Source organism: Pleurodeles waltl, chromosome 1_2, assembly GCF_031143425.1.
Source record: "Pleurodeles waltl isolate 20211129_DDA chromosome 1_2, aPleWal1.hap1.20221129, whole genome shotgun sequence".
Classification (NCBI taxonomy): Eukaryota; Metazoa; Chordata; class Amphibia; order Caudata; family Salamandridae; genus Pleurodeles; species Pleurodeles waltl.
The window spans coordinates 711,840,998-711,867,766 of record NC_090437.1 but is presented as its reverse complement, the minus strand read 5'-3'; the positions used below and the strand labels follow the sequence as shown (position 1 = coordinate 711,867,766).

The following is a 26,769-nucleotide window of genomic DNA, read 5'->3' as shown; positions in this document are numbered from 1 at the left end:
ATGTAATCCTCAGAGTAATGTTTAAATAATATTGATGTTTGTATGCATGTATCTAATGACTTTGAAGGAACTATTTTTGGAATATGATCAATAATCTTCAGTTTACTCTTATAGAAAGTGAAAATCTCAACAATATTGAGAGTAAACCAGAAATTATTGATCATATTCCAAAAATAGTACATTCAGAAACATTAACTACATGCATACAAACAATCTACATTCAGGGTAAAGGCTCGAAAAACTATTGGAAACATTCCTAGGCAGTTTTTTATAATTGTTCGTATTCAAGCCAAAATACTTTCTTGAAATTCTTGGAGACATAAAGACCTACTGCCACCTGGAGTGTTAAAGATATACATAGACCACACTACACTGATGCTGGCTTTAACTTCAAGACACACATCACTATGAAGATGCAGAATCTATGGCACCAGCTCTTCCATTTCTTGTGGCATGGTATCGCCGAGGCATCCCCTATTGTCAATAGACCTTCCTCCCACCAACACCTCCAACTTTCTTTGCCCCCTTCCCCTGGGTGCCAGTGAACCCTGACCCTGCACAAAAGGGCTTGCTAGTGGTGCGTGAGGTCTCCTATAGCTGAGCCAAGTGATGTCATCTATCTGATCCCATGCTAATGTAGGCCTGGGGGCCTTAATCCTTCTGAACTCCTTATTTTATTCCTTCCAGGCAGACTGACCATATTCATCATGAGCACACACAATCCTATTCTGATAGCACACGAATTGTGATTCCAAATCATTAAAACACTCAGCCAAAATAGTGTGGTAAGTTGAGAAGCCTCTAACCCAATTCACCAGTGTTTCATTTACCTTCTTTTTGTATAGACAGTCACCACAGTCACCAGAGCGAGAACATTGTCTGGAATGCTTAGCTTCCTCTTTTTCAGGCTTATCCACCAACATAAATTGAGAAATGCCTGCCTAACTGTTCATGCCCAGACTGTACATCAACTAAACCAACTGCCGACAAAGGGGATCCCGTACCTGAGTTTGCAGATTCCTGTGTAGGGGATAGCATCACTATCACTGCAGAGCCCCTGGGTGTACCTGCCCCTCAATGCTGCACCTGGGACTAGGGATATTTGGACTGCTAACTGAGAGGGGGCCCCAACAACCCTTACCACAGTGGGCAACCACCACTGATCTCGCTTGACTTCCTGAGGGGGCTGTCGAAGTAACTAGAGGCACGCCCTGGCCCCCACTTGACCCCCATGAAGCAGCGCTCCCCTGCAACCTCAGACCAACAAAGTGCCTGCTCCTCTCAAAATTATCAATATCACCAGCACCGGCAAGGGCTCCCCCCACCAGGGGCAGCAGACAAGATCCCTACCTTGGAGATCCAAGGCAACACAAATGCCAAATTAATCACCATGTCCGACTGGCGTAACCTCAGTAGCCCACTGCAGGAGTAACCTCAGTAACCATATACGTGTTGGCATTCTATATGATACCACCAGCCACAGGACACATTACTGCTGTGACATTCCCTTGAGCCACTACCTGGCCTGAGTCACCCATCACCAAGGTCTGACCCACTGGTGCAACTACTGCTGGGGTTGAACCCTACATCCCTCGACGCACTGGGGTCAGCTGCTGCCTGCACTCACAAACCTCCATTCCACGCACCTGGTGCCAAGGCCCTCTTCAAGACCATGGGGAATGCCTTCTTAAGAGCCACTCCTGACTTCCTAGGTCTCTCCACTCGCTCTGCAGGCAGGCCTGAAGGCTGTATCTTCAACATCCCCAAAGCATCGCCCATAGCATCCATCCTACGCATCAATGCCTCTAACAGAACCTTGGTCTGAGAGTGCTTAGCATCTTTACGTGCACCATCTGGCCTGCAAAACAAGGTACCAATATAGGTAAAGATGACAATTGAGAGGGCTTGCTCTTTGTATTGGCACCTCGCCCAGCCCTACGAGCACTTGCCGCCCCCCAGCAAAGGGAAAAAATATCCTAAAGGAGCCAACAGGACTAAAACAATTGCCAGCAATAATGCCCACAACACTTAAAGAAATCGCCCCTAAAATGACTCCTTACATGCCATAAAGGTCCACACTATCACCCAGAATGGCCCTCAAAGCTACACACAAATTATCCCCCCAAAAATGCCCCTTGCATCTGCAAAGTGTTACTGATGCCACATATTGCCTCATAACAAACTCTTATCAAACACCACAAAACATAACTATCCCACACAATGCCCCCATCACCTGTAGACACAATGGCCACTTGCACCTGTGTGCCTGTGGAGTGGTACCATGACCTGTGAATATTTGGGCAGCATACCAGCAACCCCAGATTACTTTTTGCTGCTCTTTGCTACTTTTGCTGTGTACTGATGAAGGGCTAAACCCTGAAACACATGGATATAAATATCAGCACACCCTGCACCAACTTTGGTGAAAAACTACAGCAACTTTGAAATACGTTTACTGCATTTACCAGGCTGCACTGGGGTGGAATGTGCTGGGGTGATATGCAGTGTGCTCCCTCCCCTCTTGTGTTTAAAAGGCTCTCTTGAGCCAACAAGCTCACCTGTATGATTGTGGAGTGGTACTGTGAGCTGTGAATACTTGGGCAGCATACCAACAACCCCAGATGACTTTGCTCTGCTCTCTGCTACTTTGGTCTCTGCTGATGAAGGACTAAATCCAGAAACACGTGTATAGAAATGACAGCACTACCTGCACCAACTTTGATGAAAAACTACAGCAATGTTGAAGTAAGCGTACTGCATTTATCAGGATGGAATGTGGTGGGCTATGCTGCAATGACAGGCAGTGTGCTCCCTTCCCCTTGTACTCATAAAGAAAGAGACTCACTCTGAACCACTCATAAATAAGGAGGCTGCATTAGCTTTGTATTCCTGTTTGTCCCTCCTGTGCACTCTGCCCAGCACTCCCTTGTTTTACAGCTAGGTTCACAATCACATGCAGACACACTCTTGTGTGAAAACAGTTCAAAGATATGTTGGTTTATAATACATTTAGCTAATCTAAAATGCCTTTTTACCCTTTAGTTCTTCTCCAGTACAGACATCTTCTTTAGTATCAGAAGAGCCATTTACCTGAGGTGCTGCATAACTTTCAATAGTAATTGTAGAAGCTATTTTGCATTGATGGGAACGGTCAGCTGGTTCTCAGCACATACATCTTCTGTATCAGAATGATAGGAATTAATATGGTAATCTCACCTGTGAATATGTAAATCAAATAAGCAGGAGAAAAACCCAAATTATTTTACATCATACATCCCTACTCCCCCTAGTAGATTAGTCTAATCCCTACCAGGTACCTATGCATAGAAAGGGTTAGCTTCAAGGGTAATGTATTAGCTGAGCTGATGTTAATATATTAGCTGAGCTATTAGTATTCCTCAGAAATTCCTGGTCTCTTTGTGCCTTTCACCTCAATTATTCTCTATGGAGAGGCGAAGCTTCTGTGCAAACTTCCATACCTGCACACTAAAATATGAACATGGTCTCTGTAAAAAAAAATATGTTTGAAGGGCAAGCAACTGTAACCAATTCTGCTTACTACTTGTTTACAAACATGTTCCATGGTAAGCTAGATGGTCTAGCACTGTGAATGTGTTGTGAGGTGGATTTGTAGAGCACTGCTTGTCATTTGTGAAAGTATCCTGGTACTGAGTAAGTGAGAGTAGGTGTGTGGTGAGGCTGGGTGTGAGTACAGGCAGCCTTGATGGTCCCACAAAAAGACTAATTGAAATACCAGGTCTTAAGCTTCTTGTGGAACTCAAGAAGTGAGGAGGCGACAGTGATGAGTTAGTGGAGGTTATTCCATGATTGGGGGGCTTAAAAGGGGAATGGTCAACCTCCTGTCCCACTTATGTGGATACAGGGTGTGTGTGCAAGTGAGAGTGATGCTGAGTGAATTTGTCTGGTGGGTTGGTGGAATTGAAGCCGGTGATTGAGATATGCAAATCTGTTTTGTGAGGTGACTTGAATATGTGTGTGAGAAGTTTGAACTGGCAGCAGTTTTGGATCAGGAGCCAGTGGAGCTTTTTGAGGTGTGCTGTGGTGTAGGATAATCACAGGAAGGTGAGGACAAGTCTCGCAGCAGTGTTTGGATGATTTGAAGTCTGTAAAGAAGTGGGATTAGGATGCTGGCATAAAGTGCATTTGCTTCTGATTAGGGCCTGTGGGATGGTACATCTGGTGTCCAGTGGGAGCCACTGAAAGATTTTACGTAACATGTGGAGGATGTGGAAGCATGACTAGGTGATGGGATTGACCTGGGACTTCATGGTGAAGTTGGTGTCCAGGATGATGTCCAAGTACCTAGCATGATTGGTGGCGATGGATGTGGGACCGAGTTTGGCAGGCCACTGTGTAGATTCCCAAGGTGAGTTCTTATTCCCAGAGATCGGTGTTTCAGTTTTTTCGGTGTTGAGCTTGAGGCAGTTTTCTTTCATTCAGTTGGCCGTGACGGTCATGTGTTGTTTGGAGTTTGTCTTAGTGATGACGGTATCGTCAGAGAGGGAAAAGTGAGCTGGGTGTTGTCAGCATAAGAGATGATAATCACTATATGTACATCTCTGAACAGGATAATGAAAGCTTACTCTCTGCAGATTATCTGCTATTTATTAAGTGTAACTAATGTCAACCTGCTCCTAAAACAATATGGCACTCCTGAACACTTTGTTAGCTAGCATCACCATTCAGAATATTAGTTCTTCAGGATTTAAGCCTTACCCATACACACAGATTTAGTGTTGACGTGTTGGCATACTTTTAGGTCTGGTTTGTATTTAATACATATGGATTACCAAACAATTCCTACCACATGTACCAATAGTACTGGCTACATTTCACAAAGGCTGCTGGGATTCATGTGTTGAGCTCAAACCTTGTCAACTTTGTTATGCTGTAACTGTTCAACAAGTGAGTGGCAATATTGCAAATCTAATTAAGTTTGTTGTTCTGTCCTTGACATTTTGCGTTCTGAACACTCAGGGTGTGTTGAAAACAATGCATCCTGCCAGATCTCATGCAAGGGGTGGTTGAGGTAGTTGAGTCTGTGTGAATGCAGCCTTTGTTCAATTTCTCTCATAGCTCAATGGTCCTGACACCAGAGTGCTGGGTTGTGCGAAATGTTAGTGAGGAACGCAGTTGTATGACAGACCTGGTAGGTTTCATCATTTTGTGTGTAGTAATGCCTAATTAAAAGTTTGGTCCCCATCTACTAGTAGAGGCAGCCCCGTGACCAGACTACTAGGGATAGGCTTGTTTTAAAGCACAGGCATTAGATATTTCCTGAATCAATGATCGTTTATTTTCCCGTCAGGATAGTTTATGCTATGGGCGAATGATACTCGTTGTACCTTTAGAGTCGTGCCTCTATGTTTACTCCCAGTCACCTGTTGCTGATTGATGGTGCTGTCCAATCACAAGTACCTGCCAGTTTACTAGCAAGATTCCAGTGTTTGAATGTAGGTGACACTTTTAGTAACTAACTTTGTGAAAAGCGCAAAGGATCTTGAATTTGATTATTTCGTGTATCAGGAGACAGTCAAGGGCCTTGAAGTTAAAGCACATTTTAGTCTCTTTGTTCTCTGTCTCAGTAGCTTCAGAACAGTATAGTACTATCTTGGGTGGCCCCATGCAGGCAGTGTTGGAGTGGGATGTCCTCGTGCAGGCAGTACTGGAGGGGAAGTGAAAGAATCAAAACATTAGTCAGTGAGCAAACTAGTGGCAGAACCATCCTAAGCTCATATCACTGGTTGCAACGTTCACCACTACATAATTGGCAGAGATGGAAATATATTCGCTTTTTGTTTTGAAGCTACACTGATATGTCTATTAGTAACACTCTGCCAGGTCTGACCCCAATAAGAAGAGCCTTGTAATTTTGACACGTTTAAGCATTGACAAGTTGTTTTCATCCACAAGTAAATGTGTTCTAGGTATGAGGAGAGGATGTTGGGCTGGTTCTCACCCCCACATACGAAAGTGTATGTGTGCCATCCGGATACATTTGGAGAAGTTGGTCCTGTGCGCTCAAAAATCTGCCTGGGGAACTAGAGGGAGGTACCTTTTTAACAACATGGGATTGAATGATTAATCTTGGTGAACCGTGTCAGACACGGGAAGAGCTCTCTACTCCATGTGAGTGCAGGAGCATTGCTCTACAGCAAACCCCTTGCGCAGCACAGGTGAGTAAAATGAATGTGTGGCCCAAAAGAGGAGCTCAGGGATACTGGACTCAGAGTAAGGTGCTCACAAGTGGCTCTACAGATTGAATTTTGACCTATGATGTGCCTGAACTCTGATGACCAATCATTGATTAGAGCATATGCCACAATGGAAAAGTAATCGCAAAAGGAAACACCTGCATATTAACCATAGCCTTACATGGCCCGTGTTCTTTCTGCAACTTTTTTAATTGACTTTTATATTGTTTTTAAAATCAACATGTTTTGATTTCTGTTCCTTTAGATTTTGAGGGCAACATTTCCAAGTTGAGAAGTAAGGAAACCTTAGGGTGAGCAAGTGCTTGTTAAAGACGGAATAGAGAGAATGTGTTGAAATTTCAACTAATTTTACAAACACAGCTAATCTAAGGGACGCTAAATATTCTTGTCAAAACAATATAATAATCATATGCTAGGAGAAGTATGAATGCAAGCTTTTAATGAAGAGACTCGTGGATTGCACACCTTTCCCATTTCGTGGAAGCATGTATCTACCCATGTTAATAGGGAGGGCTGGGACTAAGGGCCATATGTACGAACACTTTTTCCCATAGACACAGAATGGGTAAAAACCTTTACTACATCTGGCCCCAACTACCCTACGACAATATCACAACCGCTGTCATTTTTGGCAGTAGCTGCACTTCTCAGCGATTCGTTTGTACTATCAATATGAATTAATTGATTATCTATTACTATGCCAGTCAATATTTAATACGCTTCTAAGATAGTTTCACACTCTATAAATAGCAATGTATATATACATGCATTGTTTTTTAAATATCAAAATCCCAACTACGCAATAAATTGTATTTTTTCAGTAATGTATAACCACAGTTTCTACCAGGTGAACATGTGGTTTCATGCCCAATTTCAGTGTAATATGTTGTTAAAGTGACCAATTTATGACCAATTTTGTCATAGCTCGTGCTTCCCTGCAGTCTCATTCTGCTCATCTTTTCTTTTAATTTGTGTTTATTTTCCGCAGGGTGGTTTGAGTGGCCAGACCTTTGTTCATATTGATATTGAAGACATCAATGATAATCATCCCGTTTTTGATCCATCTGTGTATGTGGTCAGTGTGAGCAGTCACACGCAACCCGGAACGGAGCTCCTAAACGTCATTGCCACTGATCAGGATTCTGGGGCATATGGGCAGGTGACATACCAGTTAATACCAGGAGAGCTGTCTTCCTTGTTTACTGTTGACTCATCCACAGGTGTGTTTTCTTTTCATTATAATGTTCATTTCATAAGCGTTTGTCAGTTCCAATGAAATGAGTGATGAAGTACTTGCAAGCACAACATGAGTGAGTGTATATCACTAGGTATGTGTATATAGGATTGTGTGGTTTATATAACCTTAATGTCATTGATATACCGGATCAGTATCGGTTGCTATTGGTCAATATTTGATTAACATACCTAATAACCATATTTTCTTTGATTGCACATCTGTTCATGTGGCCTGAGAAATACAACGTTTTTTTCAGCTATTCTTCCATATTCTCCCACCTATTCTCCTGAGGCAATGTATCCTAATAATCCAATTCTTGCCCAATAAAGTAACTGTTACGTTTTCATAGTAACCTCATTTAGTTACTTATCTTGTAATGCATTCATGTGCATTGCACACTAGATAAGAGGTACGGATTCATAAAATTCGTTTCACTATCATTGATCATCCTTTAGCAGCTATTGACTTATTTACAACCACTGATTGTTTGCTGGAAGCAATATGATATTTTTTGCATTGTGCCTTTTGTTTAATAAATTTTGGTAATTCTCTAGCGAAGTGCGTTGTAACCTTTTGACTTCTGTTGACCCTACTTAATCATTACTGGAATCTGGGGAGCCCCACTGAATCATTATTCGAACCTATTTTTGGAAGCCATTATTGGGACCCATAGCGAGTCACTGAGTCAATGATTTGAACTGCAAAACAATACTCAAATTTTGAAATATTTTATTTAATTCACAAACAAATATAAGAAAATCATATTTTATTTTAATGGGAAGGTTGGGTCTTTTCTAAAATCAATTGAGGTCACCCATCCACCATACTACAGTCTGTTTGATGCACTTGCACTGTTCCACAAATCAGTCTGAGGTAACTAGCTCAATTTTTAGCCCCCAATTTCAAATTCCAACACCTTTCCAGAAATTTTAAAATGTTCATTCTATTTCTTAATATATATATCGTTTTTGAATCTGTTAATATTATTTGATTTTGTAAGCAGTTGTGCTTCTCCTGGGTAGGCGTCATGGCCCCCAGAGGTCCCCAGATCACAGGTTAAGAACCTCTGCAAGTCTAGCACATCTGGCAAAGTGCAGACGTAGGGCTTAATTTAGAAGTCGGTGGAGGGGAATACTCTGTCACAAGTATGACGGATCATCCCGTCCACCGTTTTACGATCCCATTCTATCCTATAGGGATCGTAATACAGCGGACGGGATATCCATCATGTTTGTGACAGATTATTCCTTCCACTGACATCTAAGTGAGGCCCTTAGTCTTGGACACATTCTTATGGAAAATCCAATACTATTAAATGACCTTTGGCTCAGATGTATTTATTGCTAACTAAGTTGTGTATTGCATACAGCTTCCATATGTCTAACAGAAGTGAAACCTCAAGAAACCGTAATTAGTATGTACTATCACATTTTCACATTGACATAGAATGGATAAAACCCTTTGATACATCAGGCCTCCTCTTTGCTTCATGCCCTACAGCTGAGGAATCAGCGACCTAGCAGGACTGTAATTGCAGGAATCCACTCTCATTTACAAGAGATTGCCCAGCTCCAGAGCCATGATTAATGGATACTAAATATTCTATGTAGAAGGTTTCATTGTAGAGATGGTAGTCTCTTCCAGTTCAGCCCCTAGCATCTCACAATTAAATTAAATTAATTTGTTTATATGCTGTTCATGTCTTTTAAAAAAACAAGATCATTACCTCTGTGTTGTCCATGGAACCAGCACTGTCTCAAAACTGTAAAAATTGCCTGTAAATCCTTCAGTTCTGCACCTGTGTCTAAAATGGACATAGTGTATGCCTTCTAGACTGAGGGCTAGTCTCATGCAATGCAGTCTATGGCCATTTCTTATTAATTATGCCTTTAGTATGAGTTACTTCTTTCTCTTTGTATTACTGGGTATCACTATATCATTATGCATTCCGTGATGATATACTAATATTAGAATTGGATTTCCATGTTCATAGTTTAAATGTAATAAGAATCACATTCATGAGCTTTTACTGTTATCACTGTATGTCACTTTGCTTGGTTCCAACTTTAAAAGTAAAACAACCATATGAGTAAAGAGAAACAGACTAGGATTGACATGGTTGAGCTTTGGGGTCATGTGGTATCTCTGTGTTAATTGTTAATTGTTATATTCTTTGTATTCCTGTTAGCTAATGGGTTTCCATTGGTCTCTCATGTATTCTTAATTTGAAATGGTATATAAGGATGTTCTTGGTTTATAGTCAACTTTGTGTCAGTTGGTCCTGCCTATCGGGTGTCCGGATGGAGAGGTTAGCAGGAGTTCCAGTATCAGAAGAATGCCTCCCAAGGTTAGAGATTAAAGTGTTATTTTTAATTTATCGTTCTGTTGCGTTGTAGTGTGTCAAGGATAGTGTGATTATGTCTGTGTATTGCTTCATCTCTTTTAGACTTTTCATCCTTGGCGTGGTCTCCCTTAACTTTTTGCCTCTGTTCTCCAGGTTGTTGATGTCTGCTGGACTCTGATTTTACTGTTTTTGTTACTCTGGGCACTTTACCACTGCTAACCAGTTCTAAAGTGCAAGTGCTCGTTTTCAAAATGTGTATGTAATCGGCTTATCCATGAATGGCATATTTGATTTACTAGTAAGTCCCTAGTAAAGTGCACCAGAGGTGCCAGGGCTTGTAAATCAAATGCTACTAGTGGGCCTGCAGCACTGGTTGTGCCACCCACATAATTAGCTCTGTAATCATGCCTCAGACCTGCCATTGCATGTCTGTGTGTGCAGTTTTAACCGTAAATTCGACTTGCCAGGCCTAAACCTTCCCTTTTCTTACATGTAAGGCACCCCTAAGGTAGGCCCTAGGTAGCCCCAAGGGCAGGGTGCAGTGTATGGTTAAGGTTACAGTGAAATACTGCTAAATTCGTTTTTCACTGTTGCAAGGCCTGTCCCTCTCATAGGTTAACATGGGGGCTACCTTTAAATCTGATTGAAGTGTAGATTACCCTTGGGAGCGGATGGACATGTGGAGTTTGGGGTCTCTGAGCTCACAATTTAAATATACATCTTTTAGTAAAGTTGATTTTAAGATTGTGCGTTTGAAAATGCCACTTTTAGAAAGTGAGCATTTTCTTGCTTATACCATTTCTGTGACTCTGCCTGTTTGTGGATTCCCTGTCTGGGTCAGCTTGACAGTTGGGCTGGTTGCACCTCACACTAGACGGTGACACAAAGGGAGCTGGGGTTTAGCCTTCATATCCTGATGAGCCATCTGTGCTAGGAGGGAGGGGAGGAGTGGTCACTCGCACCAGAAAGGGCTGTACCTGCCCTCACACAATGCAGTCTCCAACGCCCTTGTGAGTGTCTGGGGCCTGGCCTGGGCAAGGCAGGATTTCACATTCCAAAGAGACTTTACTTTGAAGTAGCCTACCTCAAAGGAGAAACTGGGTATAAGAAGGGCACCCAAAACCACAGACTTTAGAACACTTCTGGAAACAAGAGGAACCTCTGCCTGGGGAAAAGATGAAGACCTGAGGAGAAGTGCTGCCTTGCCTGTGACTGAGCTTTGTGGAGCTATCCTGCAGTTGCTGCTTCTGCCAGAATAAGAGGGCAAAGACTGGACTTTGTGTGCCTTCCATCTTGTGAAGAAATCTCCAAGGGCTTGATTTAAAGCTTGCCTCCTGTTGATTGAAGTCTCAGGGACAGCAAAGACTTCTCTGTGCCAGCACATGGAGTCTCTGGAGAGACACCTGCTCTGACAAGTGGTGCCCTATCCAGTCCCTGGGCCCTTGAAAGAAAAACTGGTGGAAATCCAAGGAAATCGACTTCCGACGACTTCGGACCGACGCCGCTGCTGAATCCGGGGCTGCCGCCTGCACCCGGCGCCGTGACCTTCGCTGGCACGCGACGCTCTTCGCAGGCCCGATGCCGCTGCAGCCCCGCTGAAGTCCGTGCACCACGTCGTGACCGACGCCGCTCAAAGTGCGCGGATTCAACGTTTCGCACCGACGCCACGATCCTCGACTTCGTGCATCGACTTGTTTTCACTCTTCACCAAAGGTACTGTAATAGGGGGTCTACGTGACTTCGTGCCCAGCACCGCTGGTGTCGGCTTGTTGGGAACGACTCCGTCACGACACCGTGTTAACACCTCATCAAAGCATTTTTGTTTCTAATCGCTATTTTTTAGTTTAACCTTTAAAAATGTATAACTTGACTTGTGTATGTCGGATGTTTTTCATTTTGGTCTTGTTTTGTTTAGATAAATATTTGCTATTTTTCTAAACTGGTGTTGTGTCATTTTGTAGTGTTTTCATTAAGTTACTGTGTGTGGTGGTACAAATACTTTACACCTAGCACTCTGAAGTTAAGCCTACTACTCTGCCAAGCTACCAAGGGGGTAAGCAGGGGTTAGCTGAGGGTGATTCTCTTTTACCCTGAATAGAGTGAGGGTCCTTGCTTGAACAGGGGGTAACCTGACTGTCAACCAAAGACCCCATTTCTAACATCATCCAAGAAGGAGGAGCTGCAAAAGGCGCTGAGGGCCTGGGTGACAGCCAAGAGCACTGGAGGGCACACAGAGGATGAGGAGGAGGAAGTGCAATCCATACAAATGGTATTGTGGGTGGGCCTGTAATGTCCAGGGAGAAGGTCTCCATGGCAGGTAGCACTGTCTCATCTAAGGGTCTGACACCTGAAGAATTGCAGGACAGACAGGCAGAGAGGGAGCACCAGAGGGAGTTGGAGAAAATGAGGATGGCCCTAGAAGAGAAAAATATTTTGTTGGCTTATGAGTGTAGCTTGAGAGAGCTAGATCAGAGGAGCCAGTCTAGCAGGGATGGTAGCAGCCACATCACAGTGCAGCCTGAAAGGAGGATGCACATTCCTAAAGATCTTGTGAAGGATTACAAGAGGGAGGATGACATATACTTGTGGTTCAAGGGGTATGAGTCTGCTCTCCACATGAATCTGGTCCGTGAAGCTCATTGGGGGGCGGGTCTATGGAAGCACTTTGAGGTAGAGGGGGGGATACACTGACAGCCAAAGAGGATGCTCAGAATCTCCTACTCTAGCATGATGGATGCCTTGCTCACAAGGTATGGTCTCACCCCTCAGCAGTACAAGGATAAGTTTAGATCCTACAAGAAGAAGGAATCCCAAACATGGTTGAAATGTGTTGATTCTTATTGCAGGTCACTGGGTGGTTGGGTGAAGGGAAGTAAGGTAACTACGTACGAGGGGATTTAAAATCTGATTGCTTGGGAGCACTTGTACAGTTTAAGTTTTCCAGAGCTGTGCCAGCACCTGATTGACAGCAAGCTGACTGATCCCAGGAAGCTTGCACAAGAAGCGGACCACTGGGAGATCACCAGGGTCCAAAAGAGGTATGGGGGAGACCACGCCAAGGGTGGGCAGGGTCCCTCTCAGAAGAAAGGGGGGCGTAAGGGCAAACAGGGGGAGTTCTCTAAAGGGCCTCAAACTGATTCCCAGGGCAAGGATTCCCAACCCCCAATTAGAAAAAGCCATGGTTCTCCAAAGGGAAGCCAGTGGCAGGTGGACCCTCATGTTAGTGCTATGCATGTGACCAGGTGGGTCATGTGAGGGGGGACCCCAAATGTTCAAAAAAACACCGGCACCCACTGGTGCGCTGTCCCAGGGTTTGGCCGGTGTAGCACTTTGGGAGGAGTTGGTTTCAGGTGGGCAGGAACCAGCTGAGATGACCCTTGTCTCACTAGGGGACAGTGAGATGGTCCAAAGGACCCTAGTACCTGAAAACACTAAGAAGTACACGCAGTGGGTGACCATTAATGGACAGAGGGTGGAGGCTCTGAGAGGCACATGAGCCAGCCTGACTACAGTGAGGAGTCAGCTGGTGTCTGAAGAGCAGATTGATACCCGGGTACTTCACCAAGTAGTTGCAGTGGACAACTCAGAGCACCTGTGCAGAGTTTCGGAGGTTCCCTTTGAATAGGGGGGTGGGGTCTCAGGTTCCTTGAAGGTACCTGTGAGTCCAACCATGCCTGTTGATTGTTTGCTAGGCAATGACCTGGAGGATTCCCCTTGGAAGGAGGTGGAACACAGGTCTCACTTGGAGATGTTGGGTCTGTCTGAGTGGGTATGCATATCCATCCGGTCAATGGCAGCCCGTCACGATAATCAAGAGCCCCTGGAACCTGAAACAATGGCCCATGGGACCACCAAGAAGAGGAAGGGCAGGGGGCGCGGGAAACTGGCCCCAGAAGTTCCCACGGTCTGGGATGAGGCGGTACCTGAGGGTGATGCCCCGGAGCCTACAGGGGAACAGGTGGCTGAACTGGGGGAGGTCCCTGAGCTGTCGCAGTGGCAGCAGGAAGGGGGGCCCACCAGGGAAGCATTCTGTGCAGCACAGAAGACATGACATACTCTGGAGGGTTTGCGGCAGCAGGCTGCAGACCAGGTGGCTGGCAAAGAGCTAGGATCACACCTGATTTACTGTGAGGATGACCTCCTGTATAGCGAGCCTAAAGTTCCTGAGCCTTGGTCAGCCCGTGTGCTGGTGGTACCCCAGTGCTTCAGGGCCTTCCTACTGGTGTTGGCTCATGATGTGTCTTTAGCTGGATATTTGGGCAGGACAAGACCTTTGAGAGGCTTGTCACCCACTTTTACTGGCCCCTAATGCGCAGGCACTCAGATGCACAGTGCAGGTCTTGTCAGACTTGCCAGGCAAGTGGCAAGAGTGGAAGGAAATGTAAGGTTACCCTCCAGCCTTTGCCTGTTGTCAGTACTCCCTTTGAGAGGGTAGGTATTGACATTGTGGGGCATCTGGATCCCAAGACAGCCATGGTCACCAGGTTTATCCTGGTCTTGGTGGACCATGCCACCCGGTACCCAGAAGCCATTCCTTTGAGATCAATCACTTCCCCTGTGGTGGGTCGTGCTTTGATGGGGGTTTTTACCCGCATGGGGTTCCCCAAGGAAGTGGTATCGGATAGGGGTACCAACTTCATATCCATGTATATGGAGTCTCTGTGGATGGATTGTGGGGTAACCTACATGTTCACCACCCCCAAAGTAATGGTCTGGTTGAGAGATTCAACCGCACCTTAAAAGGCATGATTATGGGCCTGTCAGAGCCCTTGAGGCAGAAGTGGGATGTCCTCTTGTCATGCCTTCTGTTCGCCTATAGGGAGGTGCCTCAAAAGTGACTTGGGTTTAGTCCCTTTGAGCTGATTTATGGCCACCCTGTGATTTATGGTCTGGTTCAGGAAGCATTGGAGAAAGCTCCTAGTAAACCCCCCAGGATGTATTCAGTTACATGCTGGCTTTGAGAAACCAGACTGCCCGCTTCAGGAGTCTCGCTCAGGAGAACCTGGAAGCAAGCCAGGAGGACATGAAACGCTGGTATGACCAGAATGCCACTCTGGTCGAGTTTCAACCTGGACAAAAAGTGTGAGTGATGGCACCAGTGGAGCCTAGGGTGCTCCAGGATAAGTGGACTGGGCCATTGGAGGTGGTGGAGCGCAAGAGTGAAGTCACCTACCTGGTGGGCTTGCAGTCTCCAAGGAACCCTATAATGGTCCTGCATGTCAACCGTCTCAAGCCACACTTTGAGCGAACTGAGCTGTCAATGCTCCTTGCGACAGATGATGGGGTAGAGGAGGAGAGTGAGCCACTTCCTGACCTCCTGTCTGCAGGAGAAAAAGATGGGTCAGTGGAGGGAGTGATCCTCTCCCCCTCCCTGACTGAGGAGCAGCAAGGTTACTGTCGCCAAGTGTTGCGACAGTTTTCCTCACTGTTCTCCTTGATCCCAGGAGTCACACACTTGTGCACACATTATGTGGTCACTGGGGACAGTACACCCATTAAACAGAAGGTTTACAGGGTGACTGACAGGGTCAGGGCATGCATTAAGGATGAGGTATCCAAAATGCTTGCCCTAGGGGTTATTGAGCACTCCAGCAGTCCTTGGGCCAGCCCAGTGGTATTGGTCCCAAAGGCTGCTGCACCTGCTGCCACTCCAGAACTCAGGTTCTGTGTGGACTACCGTGGACTTAATGCGGTCAGCAAGACTGATGCGTACCCCATTCCCTGAGCTGATGAGCTCATTGACCGGTTGGGAGCTGCCAAGTAGCTCAGTACGTTTGATGTAACCTCAGGGTACTGGCAGATTGCCTTAACTGAGGGGGCCAAGGATAGGTCAGCATTCTCTAGCCCAAATGGACACTTTCAATTTAAAGTGATGCCATATGGGATGAAGAATGCCCCTGCTACCTTTCAGAGGTTGGTCAACTAGGTGTTGGCTGGGCTGGATGAGTTCAGCGCTGCCTACCTGGATGACATTGCTGTGTTTAGTTCCACATGGGGGGAACACCTGCAACACCTCTGGAGAGTGTTTGAAGCCCCGCAGAAGGCAGGCCTCACTATTAAGGCGAGCAAGTGTCAAATAGGGCAGGGTTCTTTGGTGAACTTAGGACACCTGGTGTGAAGTTGTCTGATCTGCAGCTGAAGAAATGACGCACTGCTGGCTCTGCGGCTGAAAATCAACACTCCCCGGAAATGGAACTGAAGAATCGACGCACGGATGACACACTGCATCGCTGACGGAGGCTTGGGGATCGCAACCCGCGCTGCGTGGTTTTCGGATCATTGTGCGGCCGGATTTCTGACGCAAGTACCGCTGGGCGTGTAAAAACAACGCAAGGCCTGCCCAGACCTGAGAGTGCTGACCGGATCAACGCATCGCTCTCCTGCACAGAAAAGGACCGACGCGGCCCGACCCAACAAAAGGAGGAACGATGCAAGGTCCTGTTCGTGAGTGGAAATGACGCATCACTAGCCCTTTTTGACACACACCCATCCGTGCGGGTTATTTTTGACGCACCCAAGGCACATTTTCACGCGAACAGTGTTAGTGTGTTATTTAAACTACATAAAGACTCTTTTTGCTTCTTAATTGATAACTTGACTTGTGTATTGTGGATTTTGGTGTTTTGGTCTTGTTTTGTTTAGATAAATATTTCCTATTTTTCTAAACCAGTGTTGTGTCATTTTGTAGTGTTTTCATTAAGTTACTGTGTGTGTTGGTACAAATACTTTACACCTAGCACTCTGAAGTTAAGCCTAATGCACTGCCAAGCTACCAAGGGTGTAAGCAGGGGTTAGCCGAGGGTTATTCTCTTTTACCCTGACTAGAGTGAGTGTCCTTGCTTGAACAGGGGGTAACCTGACTGTCAACCAAAGACCCCATGTCTAACAATCTCATTGTGTGTGTTTTGTTGCTAGTGGTCTGAGATCTTGTCATGGTTGTTGTATGTAAAAAGAGGAGATGTGTGACATCTGTGTGTTTATTGGTCATTGTTACATTCTTTCGATCCCTTTCATTAGATTGGTTTTCATTGGTCTCTCGTGCTCGTTATTGAATCTTCTTGATGCATAGTTGAATTTTTTCAGTTGGTATTGCCTCCTGGGCATTTTACTGCTGTACAGCTTGTGCTCCTGCCTCTTCAAATAAATCCCCTTTTCGCAAATCTCACGCCGTGCGTGTATTTGGTAAACAATGTCGGTCATTCTAGTCAGAATCTGAAAACGCAGGCACTAAACAATTTGCAAAATAGAGATTTTGGTAGTATTAACAAGAAATTCTGCTTTGTGTGGATTCTCAATCTCGTGGTGGGAAGGGGAGTACAACCCAGGTGTATATTTCTCTGAGCTTTTTAAATTAGGTAATTTGCTTTACTGTTTTAATAAATAAAATGGGGCTAGTATTTCACGGAACAAGAATGTGGATTTGACTTTGATGTTGTTTATCCTACAAAATACACTATTCATTATTTATTAGATGTATGTAGTCAGCTTAAAAGGCCGAAGTGGCGGGGCGCTCTTAAATAGCGCTGAATCTACAAAGACCTCACCAAATGTCACTAATGCGGTCATTAATTTAATTACCACGAAGCGAGAGCTTTTCTCAGGACGACCTCTTTTACACTTTACAAAGTCATAGCAGGGGATGGTAAGATCCACATGCGTTCCAGGGCTGCCGAACAACACATCTGTTTACACCTCCAAGGACTATAATGCAGTTTTAAGCATTTCATCCTTATTTAAAAAACAAACATTGACAAACCAATAGCCATGAATTATTTTAAGGGAATTTGTTTATTCTCATGACCGTATGTTGTGCTGTGAAATGTTTGGATACATCCATACGCACATGCAGGTACACAACACATATTCGGGCACAAAAAACTCATATGGATGCATGGATACATGGATAACTGTGTGGGTGTGTAGATGTATACATGGATAAACAGATAGATGCCTGTGGGTGGTTGATGTTGTTTAATAGCTGATTAGATGAACTTGTGATTGAATAGATAAGTGTTTGAGCGTGACTAGATGAGACTGAAGATGATGGGCAAAACCGATGTCAGTAGTATAGGATGGATTCATAGGTATGGGTAGACTGTGTGGATAGAAGTCTGTCGATGAAAGGGTGAATAGATGAGTGCATGGATTAATAAACATATGATGCTGAGGGTTGATGCTCTAATGCCCTACACACCCAGTCGATGTCTGCCTACCTTCAACCATAGGCCAGAGTTTCTCGTCACTGGAAAGCTGTTAAAGTGGTTTTAAATTACTTGTGGTCACACCATCATGCACATAACAACTGAAAAAACTGGAGTTCACTGATGTTCTATCTATTTATCAAAGTGTTCAAATAATAACATTTAAACTATGATACATAAAACAACCGGCTTACTAAAAGGTGAACTCTCCTTCTAGCCTTAAGGTAGACTGCCCCTACCTACCTTGGAACCCTTGGGCTGACACGGCCTCCAATGTAACTGCAGCTAGAGGAGGTAGATCGAGAAGCTTACCCCATATCAATGAGGCAGGAGTAAAGGTCTCTCCGTATTAAGGGGATCTTGTTGCACCTTATCATTGACCCATTTTCAGACACCTTGTTCAAGAGCTTTCACCATTTTTTTTGTCAAATCCCCCATTGCAGTTCATATGGCATCCACCGGCATGTCAGCTTGCTGGCTTGTAGTGACAATTGGAGCATCATGTATTGTGACAGAACTTGAATTGGTGGATGAGCCACGGAAAGCCACCACTACTCCTGCAAAGGCTATCATGGTGTTTCCCCTCACCACGTAGCAGTAAATATAGCATAGTTAGTGAACATGGGACTTAGAGAAATGGAGTTCCCAATGTGACTCAAACATATAATTCCATGGTAGAATAAAAGTAGCCATTACAAATCAGACAGTACCATGGCACATTCATTCAAATCAAGGATGCTCCAAACTAACATGGCAGACCCTGTCACTTAATCAGTGGCAAAGTAATTTGCCACGAGCTTGCCATTCACAAACATGGTAGAATCTGTCATAGTACATCATGACATGTTCACCTTCTGCAACCATGCCCCTTCCAAACATGGGAGACCTCTTACTGTGAGCCATGACCAAGTCCCTTACTACGGGCCTGTTCATTACATTCATTGTTGGGCTTCCTATTTGAGGCATTGACATTTTTGATTCCTGATCTCTCTCCAAGACTGCAGAAAGGTTTGTTATTCCATAAGGCTTCATTTATTTATTTATTTAAGTATTTATTTATTTATTGGTCAATTGTACCATATGATCAATCAACAAATCACAAACCGAATACAAAACTGTAAAAAATTCTATAGATTTCCTGCAGAAAAGTATGATTTAGAATTCTCTATAGGTCGCCAGGCAGAATCTAGGAATTTATAGGCCGAAAATGTGACACAGGGACTGGTATTTGTTTTGCAGATTCTCAATGCACATCATTGGTCTCTCATCCCCAAACGCCTGTAGAACAAAATTTACAATAGCTGCTGCAGAAAAATAATCCTCTCTCTCAGGACGAGTATTAGAAACTGAGCACCTAGTGGTATATAATTAGACCATCTCTCAGTGAAGGTGGCCAAAGACGAGATGCCCAGCCTAGATTTGGTGTAAAGTGCTGGATTGGTAACTAGTGTAATATAATCTAAAAATCTAAAAGTCTTCAAACCTAAAATCATTTTTAAATAATGAAATGCATTTATTAGACTCTCGCCATTCTATGAAATCTGAGTAGCTAAGAGGGTGAGCACAGGATAATTTGGATCGTGTGTGACTTACCCTGACTAGAGTGACGGTCCTTGCTTGGACAGGGGGTAACCTGACTGCCAACCAAAGACCCCATTTCTAACATGGGCATTCTCTAATCTATGACAGACGATCATATGCATAATAAATTGCCATGCAGGAGTGTTCACCATTACATGATCTATATGAGAACTAAGGCCCATATTTATACTTTTTTAGCTCCTCATTTGCGCCATTTTTTGACGCAAAAGCGGCACAAATTTACAAAACACAATTGTATTTCGTAAGTTTGCGCCGTTTTTGCGTCGGGCCTAAGTTCTCATGTGCTGAAAGTTGGTTTGGCTGGGCTGTGACATATGGAGCAGCTATTACACGCTCAAAGACCATGCAAGAGAATAAAATAAGTTAAATGGAATGCAACAGCTGATTGGTTTAATCCAGTAGGAAGGTTCAGAGATGAAATTCCCCATAGAGCATCTTCACCCTGTCTGAACTCAGATAATTCAAGAGACTCAGATGAGGCATTGAAATCACCCTGCAATGATTATAAAGTGGTCTTTAGTAAGAGCGTCCATAGTTTGATCATATTCTTTCAGAACACTGGTCTCATTATTATGTGGTGTGCCTCTGTTTTAAATATTTAACCAAACAGTAGATTTGCTACTCGAGAGACTCAGGAAGAGGCCTAGAATGTTTGCAGGGCCAATATTAATCTGTCATAGTTTACAATCAACAGATAATTTTGTCCAGATAATCCAATTTTGTGTGGAAAGGCCTTGATTCTGAATGTTTCAGATCATATCCTGTGTACAGGTTTGATTGCCCAGCTTTCCTGAAAGAGACACAGTCCTGCTACACTCATTTCAATTTCAGCCCTGCTATATTAAAGCTACTAAGTGAAATGCTAGAGGATTCATTATGAACTGTCCTCTCAGCCTGATTGCTCCATGATGTAGACAAATTGTTGAGGAGAAAGTGGCTAAAGTTTTTCTTGGAAGTTCTGTGAGGTGACTAGTCAGGAATTCAGTGCTATTCCAGTCACCAGATCATTCTTGGAGATTTCTTTATTTGAGATTAAACCCATGCACACAGAAGGTCTTCAGTACAGATATGTGTGGGTAGGGAATGGTCTACACACACTGGCAAAAACTGAGAGTTATTTATCAGAGCAGTCACATAGAGTCAATCAATGGACTTAAAGATCGAACTTCCAAGATCTGCCAGGGAGCAGCCATAAATAATGTTTGAAGAATTTGTATCGTTATTATGACCAGGAGCCAGTGGTTGGGTGATATCTGCAATTTCAATTTAAGCTGTATCTTAGGAGACCCAACAAATAGGAATCTGAGCTCCAGAGCAACCAATCCCTGGACAAAACTCAGGTCCATCAATGTAACTGCAAAGCAATCCCATTGTTTAGACAGAATGAATATGTTCCACATAAGTAATTTCAGACCAAACAATGCAGTAGCACCGACGGCCATCCCATTTCCAGTAAATGACTGTGTTTCTAAATAATCTAGGTTTTTATAGATGCCATAGGGCAGTTTTGGCATTTGTAAAATATTATTAGTTTTTGAATAATGTTTATTTACTGGATATTGTACAGATTTAAAATGCAGAGGTAATGTAGTAGTTCTCCCCAGCTTGGATTACCATCTGAGAGGCTATTCTATTGTGGGGAGAATCTGGAATACAGGAATCTCCTTGGCTCATCATTTCATTTTGGAAAGCTTGATTTTGCCCTAAGCCCAACTTCCCTGACCCTCTACATGAGGCTTTGTTTGCTTGTCTGGAATGTTTGGATATTACCTATTATTCTCCTCTTTAAACACTTTGTATGTTAGAAGGTTCATGTGAATTGTGAATAAGGCTGAAAGAGAAACTTTCACACTGGATTCCGGTACCCCAACCCTCAACACAACCTTCAATGTGTCTGAGGCTATATCAAATTGACTTTTAAAAAGGGCAACTAGATTACTCACAAATACGCCTTAAATAAATAATCTCCTGGCATAGTTCTTCGATTAGGATTCAGGCATCTACATTTGGCTTTGCTGCTTTAGCCAATGGGCCCTTAACAATATCTTTGGTCAGAATTATATCAATTTGGCAAGCAAGGTGAAGATGGATTCAGTTTTGTTGGAAAAGAAGACAGACAACTCATTGGGAATCAGAGCTATATAAGATGAACTATTACAGACAAGACCTGCTAAGGGTTCAAACATGTTCTAGCAGACAGCCAATAGCTCCTTAGGAACCAACAGCTCCATAAGAACACATCCTTTGATTTCATTTTGGCAATCAACCAGCAATTGATCATTTGAGTGGGGATTTGTCCCAGTCAGTTGGTTATTTGGCTGAGAAGGAGATCCCACGGTAGACAAAGGTTTATTCCTTTTGCTAAAGCAAATCGCTAATTCTACCCCATTCAATTTGCCTTTAGCTGGAGCATTGTTATTTATCAATGTTTCCACTTCTTAAATCAGGAAGTCAATTTCCTGTATGGTGCAATTATGTTTGCTAATGTTGAACCCATCTTCTTTATGGGGTTACAGGTTTTGGAGTCCCCGAAGTCACTAGCAGAAGGGAGAACCATCAATGTCATATGATTTTCAAAGACGGTAAGCCAATGTTGCAAAGCACAAAGCTCCCTGCAAAGAAGGAGCCAAAGGTGCAAAATGAAATGTTGAACATCTCACTCTCACAAATATTGACATGCTATTAGCGAACAACTAAAAAGGTATTTATAAGCCACAGTGAATAAACCATGCTTTGTAATGGATCAGACTTACACCAATGGTTTTAAAAACCAAGGGAGTGTGAGGGAATATATCGAATAGGGGTACTCTTATCTATCACATCAAAATTGAGAAAATTCTATTATGATAAAAATGGAGCTCAACAAGACAATTCCACTGTAAAAGTCTATCAGCTTAAAACAACCATGATTGGGTGGCATTAATTCTTTAATGGGATTTGGCGAGACTTGTCTGTTTGAACAAAAATGCCAAAATATAGGATCTTATATTGTACCTGAGTCTAGAACCAAGGGTGCTGGTTCTGCCCTGAAATGCCGTAGCCTGGCTTTGATGGGCACAGACAGGCCCATCCCTGGCCACATCTTTCCATAGTGCGGACCACATGCATCCCACCCCACAGGATAGCATTTGGCGGCATATAGGACGTTTGCTGAGTGTTGTACCTATCATATCTTGGGTGTTATGAGACTTGGAATCCCCAACGTCAGCAACAAAAGGGAGAATCATCAGTGTCATATGATTTTCAAAGATAGTCACCCAATGTTGCAAAGCACGAAGCTCCCTGTCTAGAAATAAATTAATTGTAGAACATCTCAAGCTCAAACATCTCACAATCAACAATAAAAATTCCCTCACAAAGATTGACATGCTATTGGCGAACAACTTAAAAGCTGTTTATAAGCCACAGTGAATAGTCCATGTTCTTTAATGAATCAGACTTACACCAATGGTTATAAAAACAAAGTGAGTGCGAGGGAGTACATTCAGTAGGGATACTTACAACAACCACATAAAAATAGAGAAAATTCTATTTTAATAAAAATAGAGTCCTAAAAGAGAGTTCCACTGTAAAAGTCTATTGGCTTAAAACAACTATGACTGGGTGGTTTGATTCTTTGATGGGGTCTGATGTAACTTGCCTATTTAAACCAAAATATTGGATCTCATATTAGATGGGCAGCGGCATGAAAAGTTCTCCATAGAAAACATTTTCATACATGACATGTAGTGTCAAAACACAAAGAAGACAGCTGACAGTTGTGTGGCTGAATGACACGCCACAGAAACAGTTGGGCAATACATTTTATTTTACCTACCTTGTGGACCCCTTTTTTGTCATCCGACCACAAATTTCCTTCTACACGAAAAGTTTAGTGACCCAATGTTTCATGAAGAAAGAACCAAATTTATGCATATGGTGCTAAGGCATGTGTTGACACTATCTGTGGTAATCTCATAAAATAGTAGATAATGTGTCTTTGCAAGCTTGCTGCAGTATTATCCTCAACAATGCATGAAGTAATATGCCCTTAACACCATCTAAACTGTCATAAAACAGGTAGCACATTCAACTAAATAAGCCTTCTGGAGATTGAAAACTGTAAAGATACATTAATAGATTTAAAGTTGATTACAAAAGGCAAACATGTAATTAGTTAACCAATATAAGTAATTAGCTTGAAGCTTAGACAAATGCCGCATAAAGTTTGACAAATGTCTTAAGCACAAGATAAACTAATATGGGTCTGCTCTCTAAGTCTTGAGACCAAAAGCCTGGCTAACCCCCAGACTGAGCCCTTTTCTATAATAAAATACACAATGAGAACCACATTCAGCATAAGGTGAGCGAAATATAATTTAGGCTCAGCAAATCACAATACAGGATTAATAGATCATCATGTAACACCATCCTAACACCATCCCCGAAGTGAATTTCCAATAACATTCTTTTGACCCACTGCCAGTGGATGTGGCAGTACAACTCTCTTAAAACTATGAGTGAAAAATAGTGTCAGGGCTTTTGAAGCACAGTGATCACAGTCAAGTAAAAGAATATTTCAAATTAACAGTACAGTACGAGTATAATATATCCCCTGACTTTGCAGTCCTACACAGAGTAATCAGCTAACTATCCATTGTAGATTATAGACATGATCAATGTTAGCGAGCTGCTGCATTTGTAGCCAGCTCTCCAGCACACACACAGAGGGATAGCACAGAGGACTAAAGCACTCATTGTGCTAAAACGCACCGTAAAATGTCTCGGTCCTGCCACAACAGCATGTAGTGTTTTTTTAAACTGTAATTTCGACCTCGCAAAATAAACCTTTTGCCAAGCCTAAAACTTCCTTTTTAGTATGTATATGTCACTCCAAAGGTTGGCCCTAACCACCCTTAAGGCAATGTGCAGGCTATTTAAAAAAGTACGACATATGGGTTTAAGTTGTACATATCCTGGCAGTGGAAAAACTCTTAAGATCTTTTTCACTGTTGGAATGCCGCCCTAGACTAAAAGTGGGTTACATTATTACACTTAGTAAAAGTTAACTGTGGTATGGGACCAGAAAGAGAAATGCTTTTCACATTCAAATGAATTGTGACCTAATATCATCTTTAATGGTAAAGTCAGATTTTGAGTTACAATTATAAAATACCACTTTTAGAAATTTGGCATTTTTCTGCTCAAATCAACTGTGACTCACTGGAAACTTGTGTAACACCTGTCAGTCTTATGGTAGTATTCCTCCAAGCCTTTTGCCTGCTTACCTCCATTTTTGTTTTTTTTATTGGCCTTAGGACTCTATGCAATTTACCACTGCCAACCAGTGCTAAAGTGTGTGTACTCACACCCCTAAACATGGTTTGATTGACTTACACCTGATTAGCATTTTCAATTTACTTCTAAGTCCCTTGTAGAATGGTATACCATATTCCCAGGGACTGTAAATTAAATGCTACCAGTGGGCCTGCAGCACTTATTGTGCCACCCACTTAAGTAGCACCTAAAAACATGTCCCAGGATGCCACTACAGCATGAATACAATCTTAAACTGCCTTGTCAAACATGACATTTAAACACCTCTTTCCAAGCCTGAAACTCCTTTTTTATTACATTTAATTCACCCCTAAGGTAGTCCCTAAGTATTCCACAGGGCAGGATGCTGTGCAATTAAAAGGTTGGACCGGTATATTTAGGATTTACATGTCCTAGTAGTGAAAAACGCCTAAAATTGTTTCATAAGATGTATTTTCCAATTGGGAGCAGGTGGCTATGTCATGTGTAGTATCTATGGAATTGTACTGATAAAACCTCTTTAATGGTAATGTCAGATTTTTCATTACAATTTTAGAAATGTTGGAAATGCCACTTTAAGAAAGTTGACATTTTCCTTCCCTTAGTTCTTTGTGCCTGCTTCCTGTCTTAGGCCATATGACTGAGTGTAGCTGACAGTTGGCCTTTGTGAATTCCTCCCAGAAAGTCACACAATGAAGGGATTAGGTATGTCTCAATGGGCCATCTGCAGGCAGGATGGGAGGTGGAGCTAAGCACAGCTTCACTTGCAACTGAATAGGATGTACTCTGCCTTCATACAAAGGGCCTAATGACGCCACATTGTCACTGAACACAGTTTGAAGCCAGGGCAAGGGAGTCAGGAAATTAAATGCACTTCCAAGAACCAGTCTAGAAGCTTCTTCCACCTTCCAGAAGAAGAGCACCAAGGTATAAATATGACCTTCAGATACACTCTTCAGTTCACTCCTGAATCTGCAGAAGTACTCTCAAAGGACTGCCTGCTGCTGTAACCTGCTATGCACTCTGCTGCCTCTAGAAGGACTGCTTTGCTGCCTGGAGCCTGCATTGAACCCTCATAGTCCAGCCCTGCTGGTGAGCCCTGCATTTTCACTGGAACCCAGGACTGCCAGAGTTACTCCAAAGGCTAGTTTTCTGGCCTCTCATTCAGAAACACAGGGACAGAAAAGGCTCCCACCATATTGGACCATCACCTGGGCCCATCCTGAGCGAGTCCTGAACCCCTAAGAGACATCCCATTATTCTTGACCCTTAGTTGTGGTGCTAACAGAGCCCAGATGGCCAAATCCCAAAAATGAGGACTTACAAAAACTTTGCCCAAAAGCTGGTCTGAGAACCAGGAGGAGACTGGGACCAACCTGCTTGCCTACTCAGCTGAGGTGCATCGCCGCTCACATTGACTTCACAGCTTCTCTTGTTACATTCTTCTCCATAGCAGCAAATCATTTTCAGTGGTCCTTCACGTAAAGGGTATCCACCCTCCCAGGACTGTATTCGGATACAGCTTCTGACTCATCCCGCTGGAGATTGCAACTTCCATTTTAGAGACTCTGGCCTGATTTAGAGTTTGGCGGTTACTTTGTCACAAAAGTGATGGATATCCCATCCGCTGTACTGCGATGTCCATAGGACATAATAGAATTGTATCATGGCGGGCGGGATATCCGGCACATTTGTGACGGAGTAACCTGATCCGCCAAACTCTAAATCAGGCCCTGAGTCTGAAAGTAGAAACTAGAAATTTTCACCGGGGATTTGACCCAAGGCAGACTGACGATGACGCGCCCTCCTCGGGTAGCTCCAGCAGCCTTATGCTCTCAGGCACTTTTTCTCACA

General features: G+C 43.4%; 1 protein-coding gene across 1 annotated transcript in view; it reads left to right on the top strand.

Moving 5' to 3' along the window:
* The window catches only part of LOC138255265 (protocadherin-23-like), an 836,716-nt gene that overhangs the window by 612,698 nt on the left and 197,249 nt on the right, over positions 1-26,769 (top strand). The window contains exon 3 of the mRNA XM_069205832.1: positions 7,225-7,456. Within this exon, the coding sequence (XP_069061933.1) occupies positions 7,225-7,456 (232 nt within the window). The remainder of the gene's footprint in view (positions 1-7,224; positions 7,457-26,769) is intronic.